General features: G+C 42.4%; 1 protein-coding gene across 1 annotated transcript in view; it reads right to left on the bottom strand.

Annotated features, from left to right (window-relative positions):
- LOC145392190 (transmembrane 9 superfamily member 1-like) overlaps window positions 1-22240 on the bottom strand; it is a 538883-nt gene that overhangs the window by 353683 nt on the left and 162960 nt on the right. Inside the window, exon 6 of the mRNA XM_080266639.1 lies at window positions 19578-19713. Coding sequence (XP_080122765.1) covers window positions 19578-19713 — 136 coding nt within the window. The remainder of the gene's footprint in view (window positions 1-19577; window positions 19714-22240) is intronic.

Raw genomic sequence — 22240 nt, 5'->3', positions numbered from 1 at the left:
CTTTGCCATTCATGTCTCCAATCAACAGCACTCTCTCGCTCCTCTCAAATTTGTCCATACATGCTTCTACTCTTGCCCAAAACTCATCTTTCACTCTTGTCACTCGATCCTCTGTCGGAGTAAACGCACATACAATCGCCCACGCTTGTATACCTACTTTCATCCTCACCCATACAATCCTTGCACCCACTGTTCTATACTCTCTTATATTCTCCTTCCACTTCTTGCTTATCATCTGACATACTCCCACTCTTGCCCTCTCATTCTCATTAACTCCCGCACATATACCTAAACCATATTCCCATTCTCTCACCCTTTCACCTTACCATTTAGTTTCAGTCAATCCACATATATATATATATCCACTCTTGCATCCTCAAGCACCTGAACAATCTCTCTCTCTTTCACTTCATCATTCACTCCTCTCACATTCCACGTTCCCACCCTCAGAATGTTCTTTGTCCATTCCATAGTCGTCAAGGTATGGTCCATCCTGGTCCGAGGCACTTTATTCGCTTGTTTAGTTAGTTCTTTTTACAGGGTGGGGCACTAACCCACCACCAACCCTTTTAGTCACCTCATACGACAAGCAGGGATACTGGGAGAGTATTCTTGAAACCCCCCTACCCCCAGGGGTTAATGAGTTTCAAAAGCATTAAAAACAAATTTACTTTTACTGTCATGTCTCTATGGTTGTTCAATCTGTACATAGATGGGGTAATGAAAGAAGTACAAGGTAGGGTAGTGGATACTGGAGTGGCCCTGGTGAGAAAGGGTAGTGTTTGGAAACTCCCCGTACTGTTGTTTGCAGATGATTCTGTGTTGTTGAGTGAAGACGAAGGGGAGCTGCAAGGTTTGGTGGATGAGTTTGGGAGAATGTGTAAGAAACGGAATCTAAAGGTGAATGTAGGGAAGAGTAAAGTGATGGTCTTTGAGAGGGGAGAAGTCAGTGAATGTACAGCGAGATTGGATGGTGAGGAATTGGAAAATGTGAGCACATTTAAGTACTTGGGTAGTGTGATGAGTAAGGAGGGAGGTTTGGAGGGTGAAATGCTTGAAAGGGTACAGCAGGGAAGAAAGGTCGCTGGTTCCTTGAAAGCAGTGATAAGAAACAGGGAAGTGAGCATGGAAGTGAAAAAGTTACTACATGACAGTATTGTGATACCAACTCTAACGTATGGAAGTGAAGCTTGGATGTTGTTGGAAGGACACGAAGTCAAGAGTGAGAGCAGTGGAAATGAGTTATTTAAAAGGAGCCTGTGGAGTCACATGGAGAGACAGGCTGACAAATGAGGAAATAAAGGAGCGTTGTGGTTGGATGTGGATGTGATATGAAGCGTTAGGAGAAATACACTGAGGTGGTTTGGCCATGTGGAGAATATGGAGGTTGAAAGACTGACGAAGAGAGTGTATGTGAGTGAGGTGGAGGGGGGGAGAGGGAGGGGGAGGCCAAGGATGAGATGGAGGGATGGGGTGGAGAGGTGTATGAGAGAGGGGGGTGTGAGTCGGGAGCAAGGCAGTGAAATGGTGGGGGACAGGGCGACGTGGAGGCGACTTGTTTGTGGCCACCCCGAACGGGATTGAGGCGTCTGACGATAGAATAGACTTTTACCCTAATTTGAAATATGAGCCACATCAGAAATAAAGTGCCATTCCCTCACCCTATGTTTGTTGCAGTAACTGCTGTGATGGATCCTGCAAGAAACGATGGGAAATGTGACAGGTGGAGTTGCCAGTATAAAAGTGGATAGGGTTAGATGGACAGCTTAAAAAGTCAATGATGCATAGATAGAGAGAGAGTTGGTGATAGGACAGAACCCTCAGGAACACCATTAACCCCTTAACCACAGGGCGTCACTTTTGTGACGCTTGGGAGCAAGGGATCATACCGGGGGGGCGTCACTTTTGTGATTCTGTGTTATTTTGAATTCGCCCGGGCTTTCAAGTGGTGGCTTGTATTATCTATCAGTACTGCCAATGTCCAACACTAGTCAGCACTCCTAATCTCATCCGTACTCCCATCCATTGTTGACAATTTAGCCATTTCTCCCCATTCTTGACTCCCCTCCTTACCTCCCCTCCATTACCCTCTCCTCTCGCCTGCCCGGCCATGCTACGCTAAGTAAATATTCCCTGGAATTTTCCACTGATTTCATCCATTGAAATAAGCCCTATGCCCTATTCTTATACCAAATAATGTATACAAAAAAGAAATCAGGTAAGTCATAGTCCCATACACCTGGAATTGGCTAATTATCACCTGACAACACCTCATGTGCACTCATTCGCTAATTTTCGCTGTTTATTTCCCCTTGAAATATGCCATATACCGTATTTCGCGGCATATAAGACGCACTTTTTTGTCTCAAAGTTACCTTAAAATATCCCCATGCGTCCTGCACGTTAGACTAAGGCAGGTTAGTTAGGCTTCACTGAGAAGAAACTCTTATAAAGATGATCATCTCAATGCTTAGCAACCACAGGTGTTTTCTACAGTATGCAGACTTGATTTTATTTTTAAAAATAATATACACTAGTGTGTATATGCAGCAGATTTAAGAAACACCCGAGATCAGAAACACATAAAACTTTCGCGGGTTTGTTTACAGCTCAACTGGCTAACATCGTGAAGATATTTAGCGGTTTAGCAATTTAACAGTTTAGCATCCGCACTATTCCAGCAAGCTAACGTACATGATCACTGGTGAACTGTCTGCTAACCTTCTGAAAGGCAATCATGACCACTTTGCTTGCCATCCATTCACTAACGAGCAAAGCAATCATACTGGAGAGATGCTGGCTAGTGAAACTGCCAAGTCATCAAAACAGACTTTCGTCACGTATGGAAATACAGTAACCCTAATTAGGTCAGTTACTTTTGTGACATTTTGTGAGTGTATATATGCAGCAGATATTAAAACACGCAAGTTCAAAAACACAAAGCATTCACGGTTTGTTTTCAGCTCAACTGGCCAATACCGTCAAGGGGTTTAGCGGTTTAGCAACTTAGCAGTTTAGTGTCTAGCGTACACCCTACTCTAGCAAGCTAACGTGCTCACTGGTGAACTGTCTGCTAACCTTCTGAAAGGCAATCATGACCACTTTGCTTGCCATCCATTCACTAACTAGCAAAGCAATCATGCTGGAGAGATGCTGGCTAGTGAAACTGCCAAGTCATCAAAACAGACTTTCGTCACGTATGGAAATTCAGTAACCCTAATTAGGTCAGTTACTTTTGTGATATTTTGTGAGTGTATATATGCAGCAGATATTAAAACATGCAAGTTCAAGAACACAAAGCATTCACGGGATTGTTTTCAGCTCAACTGGCCAATACCGTCAAGGGGTTTAGCGGTTTAGCAACTTAGCAGTTTAGTGTCTAGCGTACACCCTACTCTAGCAAGCTAACGAAGTTACAGCTTCACTTTTTCAGCTAAGTGAAGTACTTTAGCAATGTCTATGCAACTCAGGGCACACCCAATTACAGTATTTTGTTATGAAAATAGGATAAAATTCACTGAGTAGCATAACTGATGCAATATCTGAAATAGCAGTGCCTGACGGGCATTCATATCAGCGTCCGCCATTTCTGCTGTATTCTTAGCAGACGAAGCGATCAGAATGATTGACAACGTTCACTCTCTGCATCTCTGCTGCCTAAGCAAAGCTCTCATGATCGGCAATGGGGATCATTTAGGCCGTAACGTCCAAATTTGTTAGGTTAGGTTAGGTTAGGTTGTAAAATCGTTTGCCATTTTGGACGTTACGGCCGAAACGACCAGAATCCTAAGGTGTAGGTGAGAGTTTGGTGTGGGTGTAGTTAAGGAAGTAGAAGTGGGAAGAGTCAGGCTAGGGAACTGATAATCCGCTTATTATAATCCCTGCAGCCCAGCAATGTATTTTATAGAGTAGTTTATTCATGCTCGCCATATGATTTTATTCAGTTCAGGAAACATGTACTGAGGAGGTTAATGTGGGCTGTATCAAATGCCCCAAGTCTGAATATCGCCTGTGCTCAGTTAAAACGACTGCCAAGTTAAAATCGTATGAAGTGTGGTATAAGCAATTCAATGGATGGTACTGAGGACCATTTACTGTATGAAAGTGACAGTGAAACAGTGATGATGACCGTGGTGATGACTTCCAGTGATGCTTCAGGACTCGGGGGAAGTAGTGATGAATTCTCAGGATTTGAAGACGAGTGAAATTTTCACCATGTCAGTAATATGAAGTGAATATAGGTTTTAGGTGATCATGACAGATGCAACCATGGAAAATTTAGGATCAATGGTGCTGTACACCTTTAGTCTTGCACTGACGATGTTTGGATGAATAAATTGTTTGAGATGTTTCATGTCCTTAAGTGATGATATTTATATTGAACAACCAAATACATTTTGATGTTTTTGGCATATAATAAAGCCACTGGGTACTCCAAAACGGACTGATGTAAATGTTTCAGAGGTGAGCGAATGTTGCATGTGGTGTGTACATGTGTGCGTGTGTGTGTGTGTACCATAGCGACTAGGAGGCAGCAATGTTAAGACCAAAAATGGATGTTTTCACAGTACTCGAATGTTTTGAGATGGATGTCTGTTTTTAGCAAATTCTGTTAAGAGAAATATGCATTTTTAATTGTTGATGCTGCAAGGAAAACAGCTGACAGTAAGGGAGTGATACTGGGAGAAGAGTTTTGAGCCAGTTGTCTAGCGCTTGGGATGCAGCAGTGTTGCTAAGAGATAGTTTCACCATTCTCGACATGTTTTGAGATGAATGTCTGTTTTTAGTAAATTGTGATCAGTGAAGAACGTATTTTTAACTGTTGATGCTGCAAGGGAAACATCGCTGACAGTGAGGAAGTGATACTGAGAGGAAGGGGTAGAGACTGCTGTCTAGCGACTGGGAGGCAGCAGTGTTACTAAGGTGTAACAATGGATGTTTTCACCATAGTATGTTTTGAAATTAATGTTTATAGTAAATTATGATCAGTGAAGCATACATTTTTAATTGTTGATGCTGCAAGGCAAACATAGCTGACAGTGAAGGAGTGATACTGAGAGAAGAGAGTAAAAACAGCTGTCTATCCTGTTCCCAAGCAGCTTTGCTATATTGAACTTTGGTTGTAAAACATTGTAATTTGTGTATTTACAAGTGCTACCTTTTTATATTATTTGTGGAGGTAATTACAGGTTAGTTAGAGTGCATGATTAATGATGGTAGTCGTCTGATATTGTGCTTGAGTCAAGGCAATGTGAGGAAATTCCGTAACAGGTGTGGAATATGACGGGGTTCTTTTAGGATAAATGAACTGATGTGAACATTCATTGTATTTTATGTTTTCGTCAGTGAATGAAAGAATAGAGTTTATTGACTTCATTTGTGGTTTTAAATTCATAAAATATTAAAAACAATGTTTAGATCAGTTTACTGATACATTTTTATCAACAAAGTTGAGATGGCCTCGTGGTTTGAAGTCACGTTTTGTTAAGATGGGGTTTTGTTTTCTCTTTTCCTGTATCATTCTTTGTACATAAAAGAAGAAACTAAAGGATGATGAGCAGTACTGAATAGATTCTGAAAGGTGAGTGTTGTATCTAAGTGATAGTGGCTCATATCAGTCACGTTTTGTCAAGAAGAGGCATTGTTTTCTTTTCCTGTACCATTCTTTGTATATAAAAAAAGAAACCAAAGGCTGATGATCAGTAATGAATAGATTCTGAAAGGTGAGTGTGTATCTGTGTGGTAATGGCTCTTATCAAGAAACCTTACTGCAGTCTTGGATGGGGCAAACTTTTTTTTCACAGAACTGCCCTGCCAGAATTAGGGTGCGTCTTTCACAATGCTGCGTCTTACATGCCGCGAAATACGGTAATCTATTCTTGTAATAAAAATATATATAAGAAAGGAAGGGAGAAGCCTAAGTGATATTTACACTCACCTGGAACTACCTAATTTATTATGTATTGTCTAGATTTCCTGCCAATCATTTCATAGCATATATATTAGCAGCTGTCACCACGCTGACATTGGCAGCATTGCACTCCCCCTAGGCGGCTAGGCCACCACATTGTATTCAGTTTACTGTCGTCTTTCAAGGTGAAACCATGTCGGATTCGCGCCTGTCCAATTCCGCTGCTTTTTAGCCCCATGCACAGGGACCTGTGACCTCTACCCCCTACTAAACCTCGTGTGGAAAGGGGTAAAGGGTCAACTGGCTAATCTGTTAATGAAAACGATAGACAGTGACTATGATCTTTCAGGTGAGTAAAACAGTGCAAGTGGAAATGTAAAGAATGTGTAAATAATGTGTAAACAGCAAGTGAAAGCAATGAATGTAAATATAAGTGAACAGTGGAAAATAGTTTTATAAGTTACTGCAAGTGACAGTGCAGAACACAGTGTAAATAAAATAGAAATGTAAATAATATAAATAAAATAGAGAATGTAAATAGAAATGTAAATGAGTAGTAATATAAGAATACGAGTATATATACAGTACTAGGAGTACTGAAAGTGAAAGTTTCACTCTAGCATGTATGAATACTATGAGTTATGAAAGTGGAAGTGAAAATGACAGATTCACTCTCAACACTAGTATACGGGACAAGAAGGTGAATGCTACGTATTTTACCGTAAGAGAAATTGAATGCCCACAGTAACAATAAACTACTATTACTGAAGGAAACTTATGGATAAAGACTGTAGATATATATAAGTGTTATATACTAATAGAAATATAAAGTGTGAGTGTTTTTATGAATAATAAATGACAGAACACCAGCGGTGAACGAGTGCAAGTGGGAAGGTCATATGCGCTCATAATTTTCATTGCTTTCACAGTGTTTTTTTTTTTTTTGGAGTTTGGATTCCAAACTATTTGAGAATCATAGAATAGTGTTTCTAGTGATAATATCAGGCTGTGGTAATCATATTACGGGTTGTCGGGAAGTGTAAAGTGGAGACTTCGTTACCCAACTTCAGAGGTCTCCACAAGTCCTATGGTACTCGACGAAGGCTCAACAAACATCCCAGGAAAAAGCTGAAGGTATGTGCCATATGCACATGTAATTATAATATTCTAGGACTAATAACTGATTTTTGGCAAATATTTTTAGAGAGTCTGTTGGAGCCTGAATATGCCCGCGAGACACGCAAGTCAAGCAAAAACAACCCCGCGGTTTAGGGGTTACTGATGGCTCTAGGAGAAGATTGGTGGCCATCCACAACAACACCTTAAGAATTACCAGAGAGGAAACTAGAGATGAAGGCACAGATAGAAAGATGGATGCCATCAGAAAGCAGTTGGAAATTAAGATTTGTGCCAGATTCAACTGAAATCCTTTGAGATGTTACGTGTAGTGATAAAGCTTTTGCTAAAGTCCCAAAAGCAGGACAACCAGGAGCAAGAAGGGTGAGAAGATTGCCAGTGAAGTGCCCCTGGTAGAACCCATACTGGTAATCGGAAAGGTTATGATAGGAAAGGTGCAATGTTGTTGTTGTTGTTGTTAAGAACAAAATCAAAAACTTTAGAAATACAGGATATTAAGACAACTAGGCAGTAGTTAATGGGCTGGGAACAATCACACTTCTTTGGGAGGGGCTGAGTGACAGCAAACTTCTAACTAGATGAAAAGATAAAAGTCACCAGACAAAGGCAAAAGAGTTTACCTGGACAGGATGTAAGAACAGAAGCTCAGCTCTTGAGAAAAACAAGAGGGACCCCATCAGGCCCATATGCCTTCTTAGTACTGAGGCCACTGAGGGCAGAGTGTTCATCAACTAAAGAAATTTAATGTCACTCATAAGAAAGTCATGGGGGAGGAAGAGATGAAGGAACAGCATCAGAATTGTCTAAGGTGGACCTGGAGCAGAAAGTCTGCATAAAAAATTCTGCCTTTTCAGTAAAAGAAAGCTACAGAACCATCACAGTACAAAAGAGAAGAGAGAGAGGATGAAGTACAATTGAGGCATCACCCATCCAAAGGTGGAAAGTGCCACACCAGCTCAAACCTGTTTTTTCACAACTACCGCACCCACAAACACTACCCTGCAACTCTGTGGAGTAGCTTTCTGCCTTTCAGCACTAGCAATAAGGTCTATAATCCGTAGAAAAAATATACTACACACGACTGTGTCAGCAGTCAGGTGATAGCTGGGAAGTTTTTGTTCGTCCAAAGGTGGAATATCCAATCGGTGGTAATGACAATGAAGCTATGACCATGACAACATTACTACTTATGACAACATTTACAATTTTATCCATGAGATGCTTCCTGTGGCATCTTTACAAAGATAACATAAGTAAGTCATGTTTATGGAATCTAGTAAAGTCCACCCCTTTAGAGTAAAGAAAACCTACAGTAACCAGATGCCTCTCACGCTTGAGTGCTCATCTGGGATGGTGCTTTCCTTCTAAGTATTGTTTAGCCTTTTTTTTTTTTCCCATTATTCATTAATCAAACAACATACCATTACTTTATTACTGAAGGAACATGATAGTATGATGGTCTGGGCGAGAAAAACAAAAAGAAAACAGGCACAAATAGCTTACAAAGTCTGGTGATCTTCAGTACCAACTAAGTTATTATTACATATTTTAAAATATAAAGGCTTCTTCTTCGTATTTTTAGTTAGCTGTTTTCCGGGAAGGGGCACTAACCCTCTGCCAACCCACTTGCTGTCATGTAGGGAACACGTGTTGGTTGGTTATAAGGTTACCATCCAGCGTTGTAAACGCTTTCCTGGTTTACAGGAAATCATTTGACTTTCCACTCTATGCAAATCTACCCTAAAAACAGAGTACCAATACACTAAGTGGGTGGTTGATGGGCACCCCCACCTACTACAGTTATTTGAGAGCATGTGGAGTCACATGAAGAGTCAGACTGACAAATGAGGAAGTGAAGGAGCGTTGTGTTGTGGATGTGGATGTGCTAGGAAGCGTTAGGAGAAACACACTGAGGTGGTTTGGCCATGTGGAGAGGATGGAGAGTGGGAGACTGGTGAGCAGAGTGTATGGAGTGAGGTGGAGGGGAGGAAAGGGAGGGTGAGGCCAAGGATGAGATGGAGGGATGGAGTGGAGAGGTATATGAGAGAGGGTGGTGTGAGCTGGGAGCAGGGCAATGAAATGGCGGGGCACAGGGCGACATGGAAGCGATTTGTTAGTGGCCACCCCTTACAAGATTAAGGCGTCTGGCAATAGACAGAAAAGAAAAAAAAATCCACATACATTACATATTGCCCTGAGACTACTGAGATTTATAAACCTAATGTTAAAATCTGAGAGTCTACAAGGTAAACTTAAAATTTCTGTGAAATTTTTACTATTGCCAGACTTTGGAAGCGATTTGCGGCACTCTATTTGTGTTGCTTTCAGCCTTTGGACACATGACGCCGCAACTGTCAGAAAGGTTTTTGGCAAGATGCCTAATGGAGTGGAAAGAATCTGAGTCAGAGAGTTCAGAGCACTCAGTAAGAATGAAATTATTCTTAGTAATGCAAAGTACAGTAATCCCTCCAATCCGACGTAAAAGAGCCAAAAGTACGTCCGGAACTTGGTTTGGTCCGGGACTTGGGAAAAATGCCCCTGGACAGGTACTTACAGACCCCAATCCAACCTAACTTTGAAAGCCACCTAAATAACTCCCAACCAGACATGCACAGCACCTATTTAAGACCCTATGCACACAAGTAAGGGACAGAAACCATGAAATAAATGAAAAGGAACCAGAGAATGAGAAATTAGAAGTGAGTATGGAAAATATTCAGCAGTGTACAGGGTACTTATGACACATCCGTGGCTGTCACGAAGATTAACCCGCCTCCTCTAAGGCTCTGACAGTGAAGAATGTGCACTTGAAGCACGTACAGTTATCCAGTGTTGTGCTGCACTTAATCCTTTGCTCCATGAATTATAATTGTTTAACACTGCACATTCTGTTCTTACTTGCACCACATCAGTGTTGCACTCTGCACTTAATCCTTTGCACTCTGAATTCTAATTTCATAACACTGCACAATACTGCAAATTCCCAGGTGGTCTAGTGGCAAGGTATTGCAATTTATTCACTCTTTATTCACAAAAACGAGCAAGTGGGGAGCCATGGCAACGAGCATGCAGTCATGACAGTAGGCAGGCAGGAACTCTGGAGGATAAAGAGGCGCTCTAGCTGACGTCAGCAGAACTATGCACCAAAACACAGCTGCTTGCCACCGTGCGGCAAATTCAAAGAAGGGTTGAAAACATGTTGTTTAATTTTGTGTGTGCATTTTTTATGTTTTTTGGCCACTTTTGATGTCCTAGGACTCGAGCCCAAAATGTCCAGGATTTGGGGTGTCCGGGACTTGGCCATCTAGGTCTTATGGGGATTACTGTAAACACTTAGCATGATTCCAGGCAGAAACATAAAAGATGAGATTAAGGGGTGGGTTGTTGGTGCTGGTACACTATTTAACCTTCTCCTTGATGTGGACAGCATTAGAACAACTGTAATTAAACCTTTTTTTTTTTTCCATTAGTCAGAGGACAAGAGAAAGGTATGTGTGGCTCCATGCATGAGAATAACCTCCATAATGCACATGGCACAGTCAGATGACCCCCTGCCATGGAAGCAGTAATCATTCCAGGGAAAAGAAAAAAGTACAGTCTGTCCTCACCTAACGCGGCCATCTGCTTCTGCACCAACCTTGTGTTAGGCAAATATCACCTTAGAGGGACTCTTGAGAACCCCTATTTCCCTCCGCACCCCTGCCCAAAGTCCACTTTTCCCCTCTTGTGGTGAAAAATCTTTTTATACCCCAAAATTTAAACCTCCTAAAAGCATCAATATGGTTATAAAAAATACATTAGGCCAATAGGACTTTTTTCTTTATTGTACTGTACCTCATGTGAGGAGAAGAACAGACACACATCACTGACGATGAGGCAGAGGGGGAGAACACACACTAAAAATCATCAAAGTCTATTTCACTAGCAATACTCCAAACATCACTTTCTAGGTCCTCCACAGCTTCTTCATCCTGCTGTCGCTGGATATCCTCTTGCTGTAGACCAGCGGCAGCTTGTCTGGTGAAGTAACAATTGATCAGTGACTGTTTACGGTGGTTCACTCGGTCAGTGTCCATAAGACTGTAGACGCTGAATGCATCAACAATCTGCTTAATCATGTTGTTACCTCATGCAAGGGAAGGGTCGCTGTCAATGATGAATTCCTTGAGAGACTCAGCTCGACTCAGGATTCAAATTAACGCGTTACACTAACAGTGCCCACATTAGAATGTTTATTTCCTTCTGCAAAATCATGCCATGTTTGAGCAATATCGCGTTACAGCAAACCACGTTAGGCAAGGACAGACTGTGCTGCCTGAGGACCTCCCAGTCAGAAGCCAAAGTGTGTCACAGATGTGGCTTCTTGGGAGGGTGTGCAGGCCTTACTGGAGCAATATAACAAGGCGATAAGGTTGTGACCTAAGGAACCCAACTGAAAGAAAAGATTAGTAGAGTGAGCAGAAGGATTAGTTGTATGGCAATGGTTATATATATATGTTGGAACCCTCTCCAAGGTGGTCAGGGTTATATATGTTGGAACCCTCTTCAAGGTGGTCAGGGTTATACATGTTGGAACCCTCTCCAAGGCAGCCAGGGTTACATGTGTTGGAATCCTCTCCAAGGCAGCCAGGTTACATGTGTTGGAATCCTCTCCAAGGCGGCCAGGTTACATGTGTTGGAATCCTCTCCAAGGCGGCCAGGTTACATGTGTTGGAATCCTCTCCAAGGCAGCCAGGTTACATGTGTTGGAACCCTCTCCAAGGTGGCCAGGTTACATGTGTTGGAACCCTCTCCAAGGTGGCCAGGGTTACATGTGTTGGAACCCTCTCCAAGGCAGCCAGGGTTATATGTGTTGGAACCCTCTCCAAGGTGGTCAGGGTTTTATGTGTTGGAACCCTCCCCAAGGTGGTCAGGGTTATATAATATGTTGGAACCCCCTCCAAACTGGCCAGGGTTACATGTGTTGGAACCCTCTCCAAGGTGGCCAGGGATACAGACTGGGTGCTGTACAAGCTACTCTAGGTCATTAAGGACAGAAAAGAAGTGGGCTTGTTAACCAGCTGGATCAGGGAATGGAGAGCTAAAGGTGGTGGTGAACACTAAATTCGCCTAGACTGGAGGTATCAGAGAAAGGGGTATTGTAATTGACAGAATGTGTTCCATCTTAGCAGTAAGACAGTCAATAAATTTTTCATAGTCAGTAGAATTAGGGGATAACTACACAGCACAAATATATTTATTCAGGGAATGGCATGACAGCCACAGCCAGAGTAAGACAATTCTGAGGATTCAAGTTCAGGATCATGAAAGCAAGATATGTTGTTTCACAACCAAGACAAGACAAGAAGTGTGGTGTGTAATGTGCATGTGGTCTGGTGTAAACAGTTAGAGGTTATGTATAAGAGAGTATGCTGACCTAGTCTATGTGTTACTCAATAAAAAAGTTTAACAAAGGTGGACAGTACTGCATTACTTGAACCATGATGTCCCCCAGAAAACAGAAAAGTCCTCGGTGTGGCAACACAGATGGAGACAGCTGCCACCCCAAAACTAACCCGTGGTTCCACCTGTGACAACCCGAGAGGCTCTGATGGAGCCAGAGGAGGTGGCAGGGAGCATCCCAGGATAAGGTTTCCGAGACAGCACAAGGAAGGATATCCGGCAACTCACTGGTTAGAAGGTGCCGATGATAATGGACAACAACATGAATGAAATGGAAGAATACAAACAGCTACAGGAAGGAGAAATATAAGACCAACAAAAGCTGCCTGATGGTTCCTCCTTCAAGCAACTTTCCTGCATCCTTGATGTGGCAGGCATCTTGAGAGATGTCTACCTGAACCTGGATCTGCCAAATGAGAGGTTGTATGACAATTATACAGACACTAACGGGATTGTGGTTAATGAAAGGAGGTTGTTAAATATGAAGATCAACAAATCCTTGCAGCAACTTATCACTCACTACAAATTCTTGCAGCAACTTATCACTCACTACATGAGTCAACCAACATTACCTCGGCTACTTCTGCCTTCCTCCCCACAGCCCAGACCATCTCTACCAGACCCTGCACTCGACTAGCCTGATGATACCGGAGAGTAAATTTGAGGCATCTGAGGCTTAGCCTCAGCCACTGAGGGATTGGAGGCATTGCTCATTCCTCCTCCTCGAGCCCCTCAGCCTCTCCCAACACAACTTGGTCATCTCTACTACTGTGTCACAGTGGGATAAAGTTTCACTGGTATTACAGTACCATTATTCTTGACATCATCATCATCATCATCATCATCACCATCCAGACCTCCTTTCCCACCCTAGGGCAGGGTGAGGAGTAGCAATGTCCAGACACCCCAGATCTGCCCAATCCAATGGGCCACACTTCCATTCACTCACCATTCAAGCCCCCAGAATCCTGCATCTATTGGATACACCAGAAACATTCATAACGTTCTGTAGCTTCACATAAACGTACCTCATAGAGTCAATCTGGACGCAATCACGTTAAAAAGGGATGCCACATCCCTGATCACGCACTTCTCCTTACAATATCCACCATGGCAGCTCAATCTCTTGTCAGTCCCCTAGCCTTACCAGATTCCAAACCTCTCTTCCTCACACACTCATCCACCATATCCCCCAACTTCTTGGCTTACCTCGCCTCCTTCCTTCTTCAAATTCACTCAGATATACCTTTTTCACCACTCTACTGTTATCCATTCTCTCCACATGACCATACAACCTCAGTACACTCTCTTTGATTCTGGTGCCTACAGACTTCCTCCCTCCACATCCTTCACGAATCACATTATTTCGTATCCTATCCACTCTCTGTACTCCACATACATTCCTAAGCAGTCCCATCTCCACTGCCCTCACTCTTGACTTTTCATTTTCATGCCACACCATAGTCTCAAATCCATATGTTAAAGTTGGCACTAACATTCCTTCACATAAGCCTCATGCAGCTGCAACACTCAAGCCTTCATTTCTTATCAAGGCCTTCATTGCACCATCTACTTTCCTTCCTTGTGTCACACTACCTGCCACTTCTTTTGCACATTTTCCTCTCTTTTCTATCACTGTACCCAGGTATTTGAACTTTCTCACCAATTCCAGTCTCTCTCCAATCACTTTAAAATTGCACTGGAAGTCACCTTCTCAATCAGTAACCATCACTTTACTCTTTTTACATTTACTCTCAAGGCACAACACTCACAGACATCAGCAAAACTCTGCACTAGTGTACCAAGTTCTTGTCCAGTATTTGCAAGTAGTACTGCATCACCAGCATACAACAAATTTGAGATATTCCATCCATCACCATGCATTATCAACGCGATCCCCCTCTCCATTACTCGTGTTTTTACTTCTCTCATCACCCCATCCATATAAATATTAAAAACCATGAGGACATAACACAACCTTGTTGCACACCCACAACTATCGTGAACCATTCACTTAAGATCCCCATTAACTCTTACACATATTTCACTTCCATCAAAAAAACTCTTGATGGCACCTAGCAGCTTACCATCTACACCGTACATGCACTAAACCTTCTATATTCCTTCTCCACATACTCTGTCGTATGCTTTTTCCAGATCCACGAATACCATAAACACCCTATAATCCTTCTCACAAGCCTTCTCCACTATCTGTCTCACTGCAAATATTTGATCCAAACATCCTCTGCCACTACTAATGCCACCCTCTTCATCACTCACTAGGACTTCTGATATCTCTCTTACTTTCTGTATAACAATTCTTCCATAAACAGTACTTTCCCTACCACACTCAATAAATTTATGCCACGATAATTCTTGCACTCACTTTGGTCACCTTTATTTTTGTACAGGAGGGGGCACTCACTCTACACTGAGTCACAAGCCTAATGGTTTCCCGTACACCAGGAAACCATTTATTACGTTGGGTGGTAACCATATAACCAAATTTTTGCACCTGGTGGTTTAGCGGGTAATTATTGCACTTCAATCGGATTGAGCCAGTGAAGGTTTATATCCAAGGGATGGTTGGGGTTGATTGCTCATGTAATGCCACTCAGGGATGAGTGAGGCTGGTCACTTTCATCTTAAATGTCAGGACCAACTGCTTAGCCCTAGGCTCCTATGCTCCTCATGGGGCAAAGTAGGATTGGATGATGGATGGATGGATGGGTGGACACAAACACAGCCTTTTTCCACTCTACAGGCAGTTTCACTCATCCATGCCTTCTTACATATCTCCAACAAGCACTTCATTCCACTCTCTCCACTACACTTAATCATCTCTGCACACACCTCATCAACCCCATCCGCCTTCCCATTTTTCAGCCACTTCACAGTGCTCTTCACCTATCCAAAGGTCATGTTTCCTGGCACTGCATTCCTTCTCTACACACCTCCAAAACCAATCATGTTTATAGCTGCTCTGCTCTCTCTATTCTCATTCATCAGGCTTTCAAAATATTCTTTCCATCTGGTCCTTACTTCATCCTCATGGGTTAATAATCTACCACTTACATCTTTCACACTTTCACATTTCTTTCTGCTTTCACTTCTACAATTCCGCACCTCTTTCCAGAATAACTTCCTATTTTCAGAGTAGTCTGCATTCAGTTTTCTTCCTAGATCATTATTTACTTCCTTCTGTTTCCTCTTCACTAGTCTCATCACGTGCTTCTTAATCTCAATGTATTCAGTTCTTATTTCAATTGAACCCTTGTCCTGTAACCACTCTAGCCACTTCTTCCTCTTTTCCTCCACCTTCTTAACCTCTCCATCTCACCATGCCCTACCTCCCTTCTTTGTTGTTACTCTTGCCAAACCACACACTGCTTTAGCATTTCTAACTAAGAAATCCCTATATGCATTCCACAGGCTGTCCAGATCCATTTCATTCCAATTACTGATTCTAACTCCTCCCCTACTTTGGTCCTGTACTCATCTGCCATTTCCTTGATCCTCAGCTTCTTGACCTTTAGTCTTTCTCCCTGACTGCTCCTCTCTCTGTTTCTCCTGGTCCACCTCACTCATCTCAGCTTGATCTTGCATACCACAATCATATGATCTGACAGCCCTCCACATCATCTTCTCACGGCCCTCGTAACAGCCACCATTCCCAGCACTGACCTCTCTACAAGCACGTAATCAATTAGGCTCCTTTAAACATGATCCCCGTTCCCTCTATACCATGTATATTTATGTGCATCTTTGAGTTTAAAATACAAGTTACAAATGCACAACCTCCTCTCCTGACACATATCCTTCAGTCGCTTCCCATTATCATTTTCTCCGTGTACTCCATTACAACCCATTATGTTATCCTCAGGACCAGTGCCTACTCTTCCATTCACATGGCCCATTACAATCACTTTATAGCTCCTGAGTATTTCTCCCACTGCTTCATCCAGCTCATCCCAAAACCTGTCTTTCTCTCTCTCACTCCTGTCCTCGCACGGTGCATATGCTACAATCATCGCCACTTTTACCTTCTCAAACTTGAACCTGACATACATACACCTTGAGAAGACACATTTGTAATTTCTCATTCCATTCTGCCACACCTCATTCATCAACAAAGCAACTCCTTCCTTGCATCTTCCTCACCCATTAATGGCTGATCTTACACATTTCACACCCTCCCACTCCTCCACTTCACACCCTTTCATCTTTGTTTCATGCAATGCTATCATGGCATATCTCGCACTCCTGAACACATTCACCACTTCCACCCTCTTGCTTCCACATGGCCATGTGAAACTGCCCATTTGGTTGGGGCTCTTGGTGGGTATCAGGCTGTCCGAGGCTCACGGAAACAACTGCCATGATTTAGTGATTTTCAATAGGGGAATGTGAGGGACACTTAATCCCACCAAAAACCCCGGGTATGTGGTTACCACTCAGCATAGTAAATGGTCTCCTGGGTACAGGAAACTATTTGGCTTGGCACTCAGTGTAGAGACCATAAAGCATCCCTACACTGAGTGAGTCGATGATGGGCACCCCATCCACCACAATCAATATACAGTAATCCCTCTACTATCCAACGTAATAGAGCCAAAGACATATCCAGAAAATGGTCCCATCTGGACAGTGGGCCCCAGCCTCCTGGACTTGTACTTAAGGACCCTAACCCAGCCTAACTTTGAAAGCCATCTAAATAACTCTCTACTGGACATGCATAGCACCTATTTAAACCTACTTAAGACCCTATTCACACCAATAATGAACATAAAGCATGAAATGAATGAAAAGGAACCAAAGACTGAGGAATCAGAAGTGACTGTACCTCAGCCAGGGTACTTACAGCACATTTGTGGCCGCCTTCTCTAAGGCTTTAGCAGTGGTGAAAATGCTCTTGAAGCACGTACAGTAATCCAGTGTTATGCTGCACTTACAGTAATTCTTTGCACTGTGAGTTATAATTGTTTAACACTGCACATTCTGTTAACTGCACCACGTCAGTTTCAACTGCCAGTTTCAACCGCCAGTTTCAACCACCAGTTTGCACTCCACGGTTAATCTTTTGCACTCTAAATTCTAATTTCTTAACAATGCACAACACTGTAAATTCCCATGTGGTCTAGTGGCGAGGTACTGCAGTTTATTCACTGTTTATTCACAAAAACGAGCATGTGCAGTATCCACTGCGATAAGCATCTACTCGTGATAGCAGTTACGCAATAACTGATGGTGAGTGGCATGCAGGCTTGCCAGATCGCAACTCGGCCACATTACCAAACTCCTCAATTTTCATTACCAAATTTAACTTTTCATTACCAAATTCGTAAAGCTAGCATTTATTCTTCACTAATTATATATCTATCTATCTATCTATAGCCCGACACCCTAATCCCGCAAAGGGTGGCCGCAGACAAAACGCCTCCAAGTCACTTTGTCACCCACCATTTGACTCCCCTCCCCCCAACTCACCCCCCCCTCCCTCATATACCTCTCAACTCCATCCCTCCACCTCATCCTCGGTCTACCCCTCCCCCTCCCTCCCTCCACCTCACCTACATACACCCTCTTAGTCAGTCTTTCATTCTCCATTCTCTCCACATGTCCAAACCACCTCAGTGTATTTCTCCTAATCTTCTCAACCGCATCCACATCTACCCCACAACGTTCCTTCATTTCTTCATTCGCCAACCTGTCCCTTGATGTCACTCCACATGCTCCTCTCAAGTAACTCATTTCCACTGCTCTCACTCTTGACTTGTTCCCCTCTTGCAAGGTCCACGCCTCGCTTCCATACGTCAGGGTAGGGATCACAATACTATCATGCAGTGACTTCTTAACTTCCATTTCACCTCCCTATTTCTCATCACTGCTTTCAGTGTACCAACAACCTTTCTTCCCTGCTGTACCCTTTCACGTACTTCATCCCCCAAAGTTCCATCCTTACTCATCACACTACCCAAGTACTTGAATGCACTCACATTCTCCATATCCTCACCATCCAACCTCACTGCACACTCTGTGACTTCATTCCTCTCAAACACCATAACTTTACTTTTGTTTACATTAACTTTCAGCTTCCTCCTCCTACACAGTCCCAAATTCATTCACCAAACCTTGCAACTCCCATTCATCTTCACTCAACAATACTGTATCATCAGCAAACAGCAACACTGGAAGCCTCCAAATCTCACCCTCATTCATTATATATACAAGTGGAAATACATGTAATCACTCTTCTTATAATTAACAGCATGTTGATTATTTTCATGCTATATAGGCTAGCAGATTAATCAGAGAGAGCAAACAATCCACCATCTCCATCCTGTGCATCCTCACACATGTGAAAAATCTGTTTGGTAATGCTTTATTCTCATTCATTACCAAACAAATTTTTCATTACCAAATTGGCCCACATTTGGTAATGAAAAATACCAAATGGCAACCCTGACAGGGAAGGGGGGATGGGGGAGGAAGGAAGGGGTGAAGGGGCCGTGGTGTAACAGCTGTTCGGCGCCACGCAGCAATTTCAAATTACAGGTGGGAAAAAATTCGGATTTTGGGGGGATTTTTTTCTTTTTTTTTGGCCATTTTTGGGTTCCGAAGGTCCAGACCCACAACGACCGGTAAGTGGAGTGTCCAGATAGTGGGCGTCCGGATAGTACGGGGATTACTGTATAATATGCCTAATGAAAGTCAGTGTGTGTATATGCACATGTCTGATGGGGATACAATTTCCAATAGGGCCATAAAAATTTCTGGAGGTCTTCCCCCACATAAGTCATGTAACAAAGTATCTCATGGGATACTTCAAGCAAAATTCATTTATGCGGGGACCTTACCCCCACATTATCCATGTAAAACAAGGGTCTATTGCAATGTAATAATTCTGTCATCCAGTCAAATCTAAATATATATGGTATGATAACAGTAAGTCAGGACTATATACACATTCCACAATATGATTAGTACCCAGAAATACACTATGTATTACGAATACTTTGCTAGAGAGGCCACTATAATACTTTATACAGACAACTGTAAGCTGACAGAAAAAGTAAGTATACCATACCAGGATAATGATGACAAAGCCCATAAGGAGAAAGACAAGGACCATTGAGTTGATGATGGAGAGCCAGTGTATCTCCAGGCTCCGTGGGAAGAAGCTGTTGTCATGAATCAAGTGTCCACGGTCAGAGTATGATATCCTGTTGAGAAAGTATATTCACATGCCAGTTCATCTAGACAGGTAATTGGCAAATGCTCAGATTCTTTTTAACGGCTATTATGGAAATGTAGAAATCATTCATTCACTTATCATCAAATCCAGCATTGCCCTATGAGAAGCATAGGAGCCTGGAGCTAGGCAAGTTGGTCCTCACATTTTAAGATGAGAGTGACCAGCCTCACTCATCTCTGAGTGGCATTACCTAAGTAATAAATCACTACCACCCCTTGAATATAAACCTGCACTGGCTCAATCCAAATGAGGTGCCTTAACTACCCATTAAACCACTAGGCACCATAACCTAGTTACATAATTACCACCCAGCATAGTAAATGGTTTCCTTGTGAACAGGAAACCATTTGGCTTGTCACTCAGTGTAGAGTCACCGACAGACAGAAGGAAAAGAATGAGGGAAAGAGTGAGAGAAGAGGAAGGAAGGACAGAAGGAAAGAAGGGAGGAAAAGGCAGGGACCCGAGAGCTGGACTACATCAAGTGAGTGAATGGTGAGTGCCCCACCTACCACTAAATGCAGAGATACAAACAAAAAACTAAATTAATAAAGTAAAAACTTCAGTTACCAGTATTACAAATAATAAATTTCAAGTACAGTATAAGTTTCACCAATGACTGGTTTGGAAGCAATACTCAACTTTTACACATCCAATGAAGAAATTTTCACAATATCTATAGCATTGCACAGACGACATACAGTACCTTACAGTGCAAGCGTACCCCGATCAAAATATTGTAAACCAATAATATGCTCTTTTGACAATAAACAATAAGGGACATATCCCTGAAAACTGTCACATTATGATTCGCTTCCTTCACATTTCTGACAATCAGACCATTGGCTATTTGAAGTGCATGTGGTTCAGTTCATGTATTTTTCAACACTACAAAAAAGAAACATTGCATTTTTCCTTATACATAGAATCAGCATGCCAGAATTCCCCTTACATCATCATTGCCATCATCCTTAACCCCCTGAAACTGGTTCAAGTCGGAGGACGCGTGGCTGATAGGTGCCGGTTCACGTCTGAGGATGTTTTAATACTTGCTGTGCATGTTTAAGCTTAAAAGCACACCAAACTCTCTGTGCATGATGCGGCAGGCTCTCTCATACCCATGAGGGAGCTGGGAGAGGCTAGTTGGGAAGGAGGTGGTGGGGAGGGGGGGGGAGGTCAGAAGGCCAACCTGAGGGGAATGAGGATGGTGGGGGACAGGTAGGCAGGGAGAAAGTAGGGTGGGAGACAGCCACCTGGAGGGGAAGAGTACACGTGTACTGACAACAGTCAGCCACCAATGCACTAGCAGAGATATACACCAGCCAATTCACATAGTATATATATTGTGTATATACTGTGTATATATATATATATATATATATATATATATATATATATACATATATATATATATATATATATATATATATATATATATATATATATATATATATATATATATATATATATATATATATATACATATATATACAGTAAACTCTTCACAAGTCGAACTATATGGGGCTCTACCCTGGTTTGAATTATCGAATTTTCCGTCTTACTGAATTTTCACCCCCGAAAATTGCTAAGACAATACCTATAACTTGTCTTTTCAACACTAAATTAACAGACCATATATGAATAAATAAGTTACGACAAAAAAAAATTCAGTGCATTTAATATACCTATAATTGGTAGAAAATCATTCATTGAGGTAGTACAGACCTGTCGGCAGCTTGTGTTGGATTTTCACTCCCCAAATTACAAATAAAATACTTATTATTTGTCTTTTCAACACTAAAGTAAAGAAGCATATAGTGTATAAATGAATAAAGACAAAAAAAAAATAAAAAAATTCACCTAATTTACCTTTCGTTAGAGGTAGTACAGACCCGTCGGCAGCTTGTGTTGGAGACAGAGGTGGTGGAGTTCACAATTTAACGTAACATTCTAAACTACCTACCTATCTATCTATTGCCAGACGCCTCAATCCCATTTGGGGTGGCCACAAACAAATCGCCTCCAAGTCGCCCTGTCCCCCGCCATTTCACTGCCCTGCTCCCAAGTCACACACCCCGCTCTCATATACCTCTCCACCCCATCCCTCCATCTCATCCTCGGCCTCCCTCTCCCTCTTCCCCCCTCCACCTCACTCACATACACTCTCTTCGTCAGTCTTTCACCCTCCATCCTCTCCACATGGCCAAACCACCTCAGTGTGTTCCTCATAACACTTCCTATCACATCCACATCCACACCACAACGCTCCTTTATATCCTCATTCATCAGCCTGTCTCTCCATGTGACTCCACAGGCTCCTCTTAAATAACTCATTTCCACTGCTCTCACTCTTGACTTGTGTCCTTCCAACAACGTCCAAGCTTCACTTCTGTATGTTAGAGATGGTATTACAATACCATCATGTAGTAACTTTTTCACTTCCATGCTCACTTCCCTGTTTCTTATCACTGCTTTCACAGAACCAGCAACCTTTCTTC

The sequence above is a fragment of the Coenobita brevimanus genome, chromosome 21, assembly GCF_032717465.1.
Source record: "Coenobita brevimanus isolate Jiangsu-jjx chromosome 21, ASM3271746v2, whole genome shotgun sequence".
NCBI lineage: Eukaryota > Metazoa > Arthropoda > Malacostraca > Decapoda > Coenobitidae > Coenobita > Coenobita brevimanus.
The sequence above is the reverse complement of the archived record's forward strand: the minus strand, read 5'-3'. Positions and strand labels throughout refer to the sequence as shown.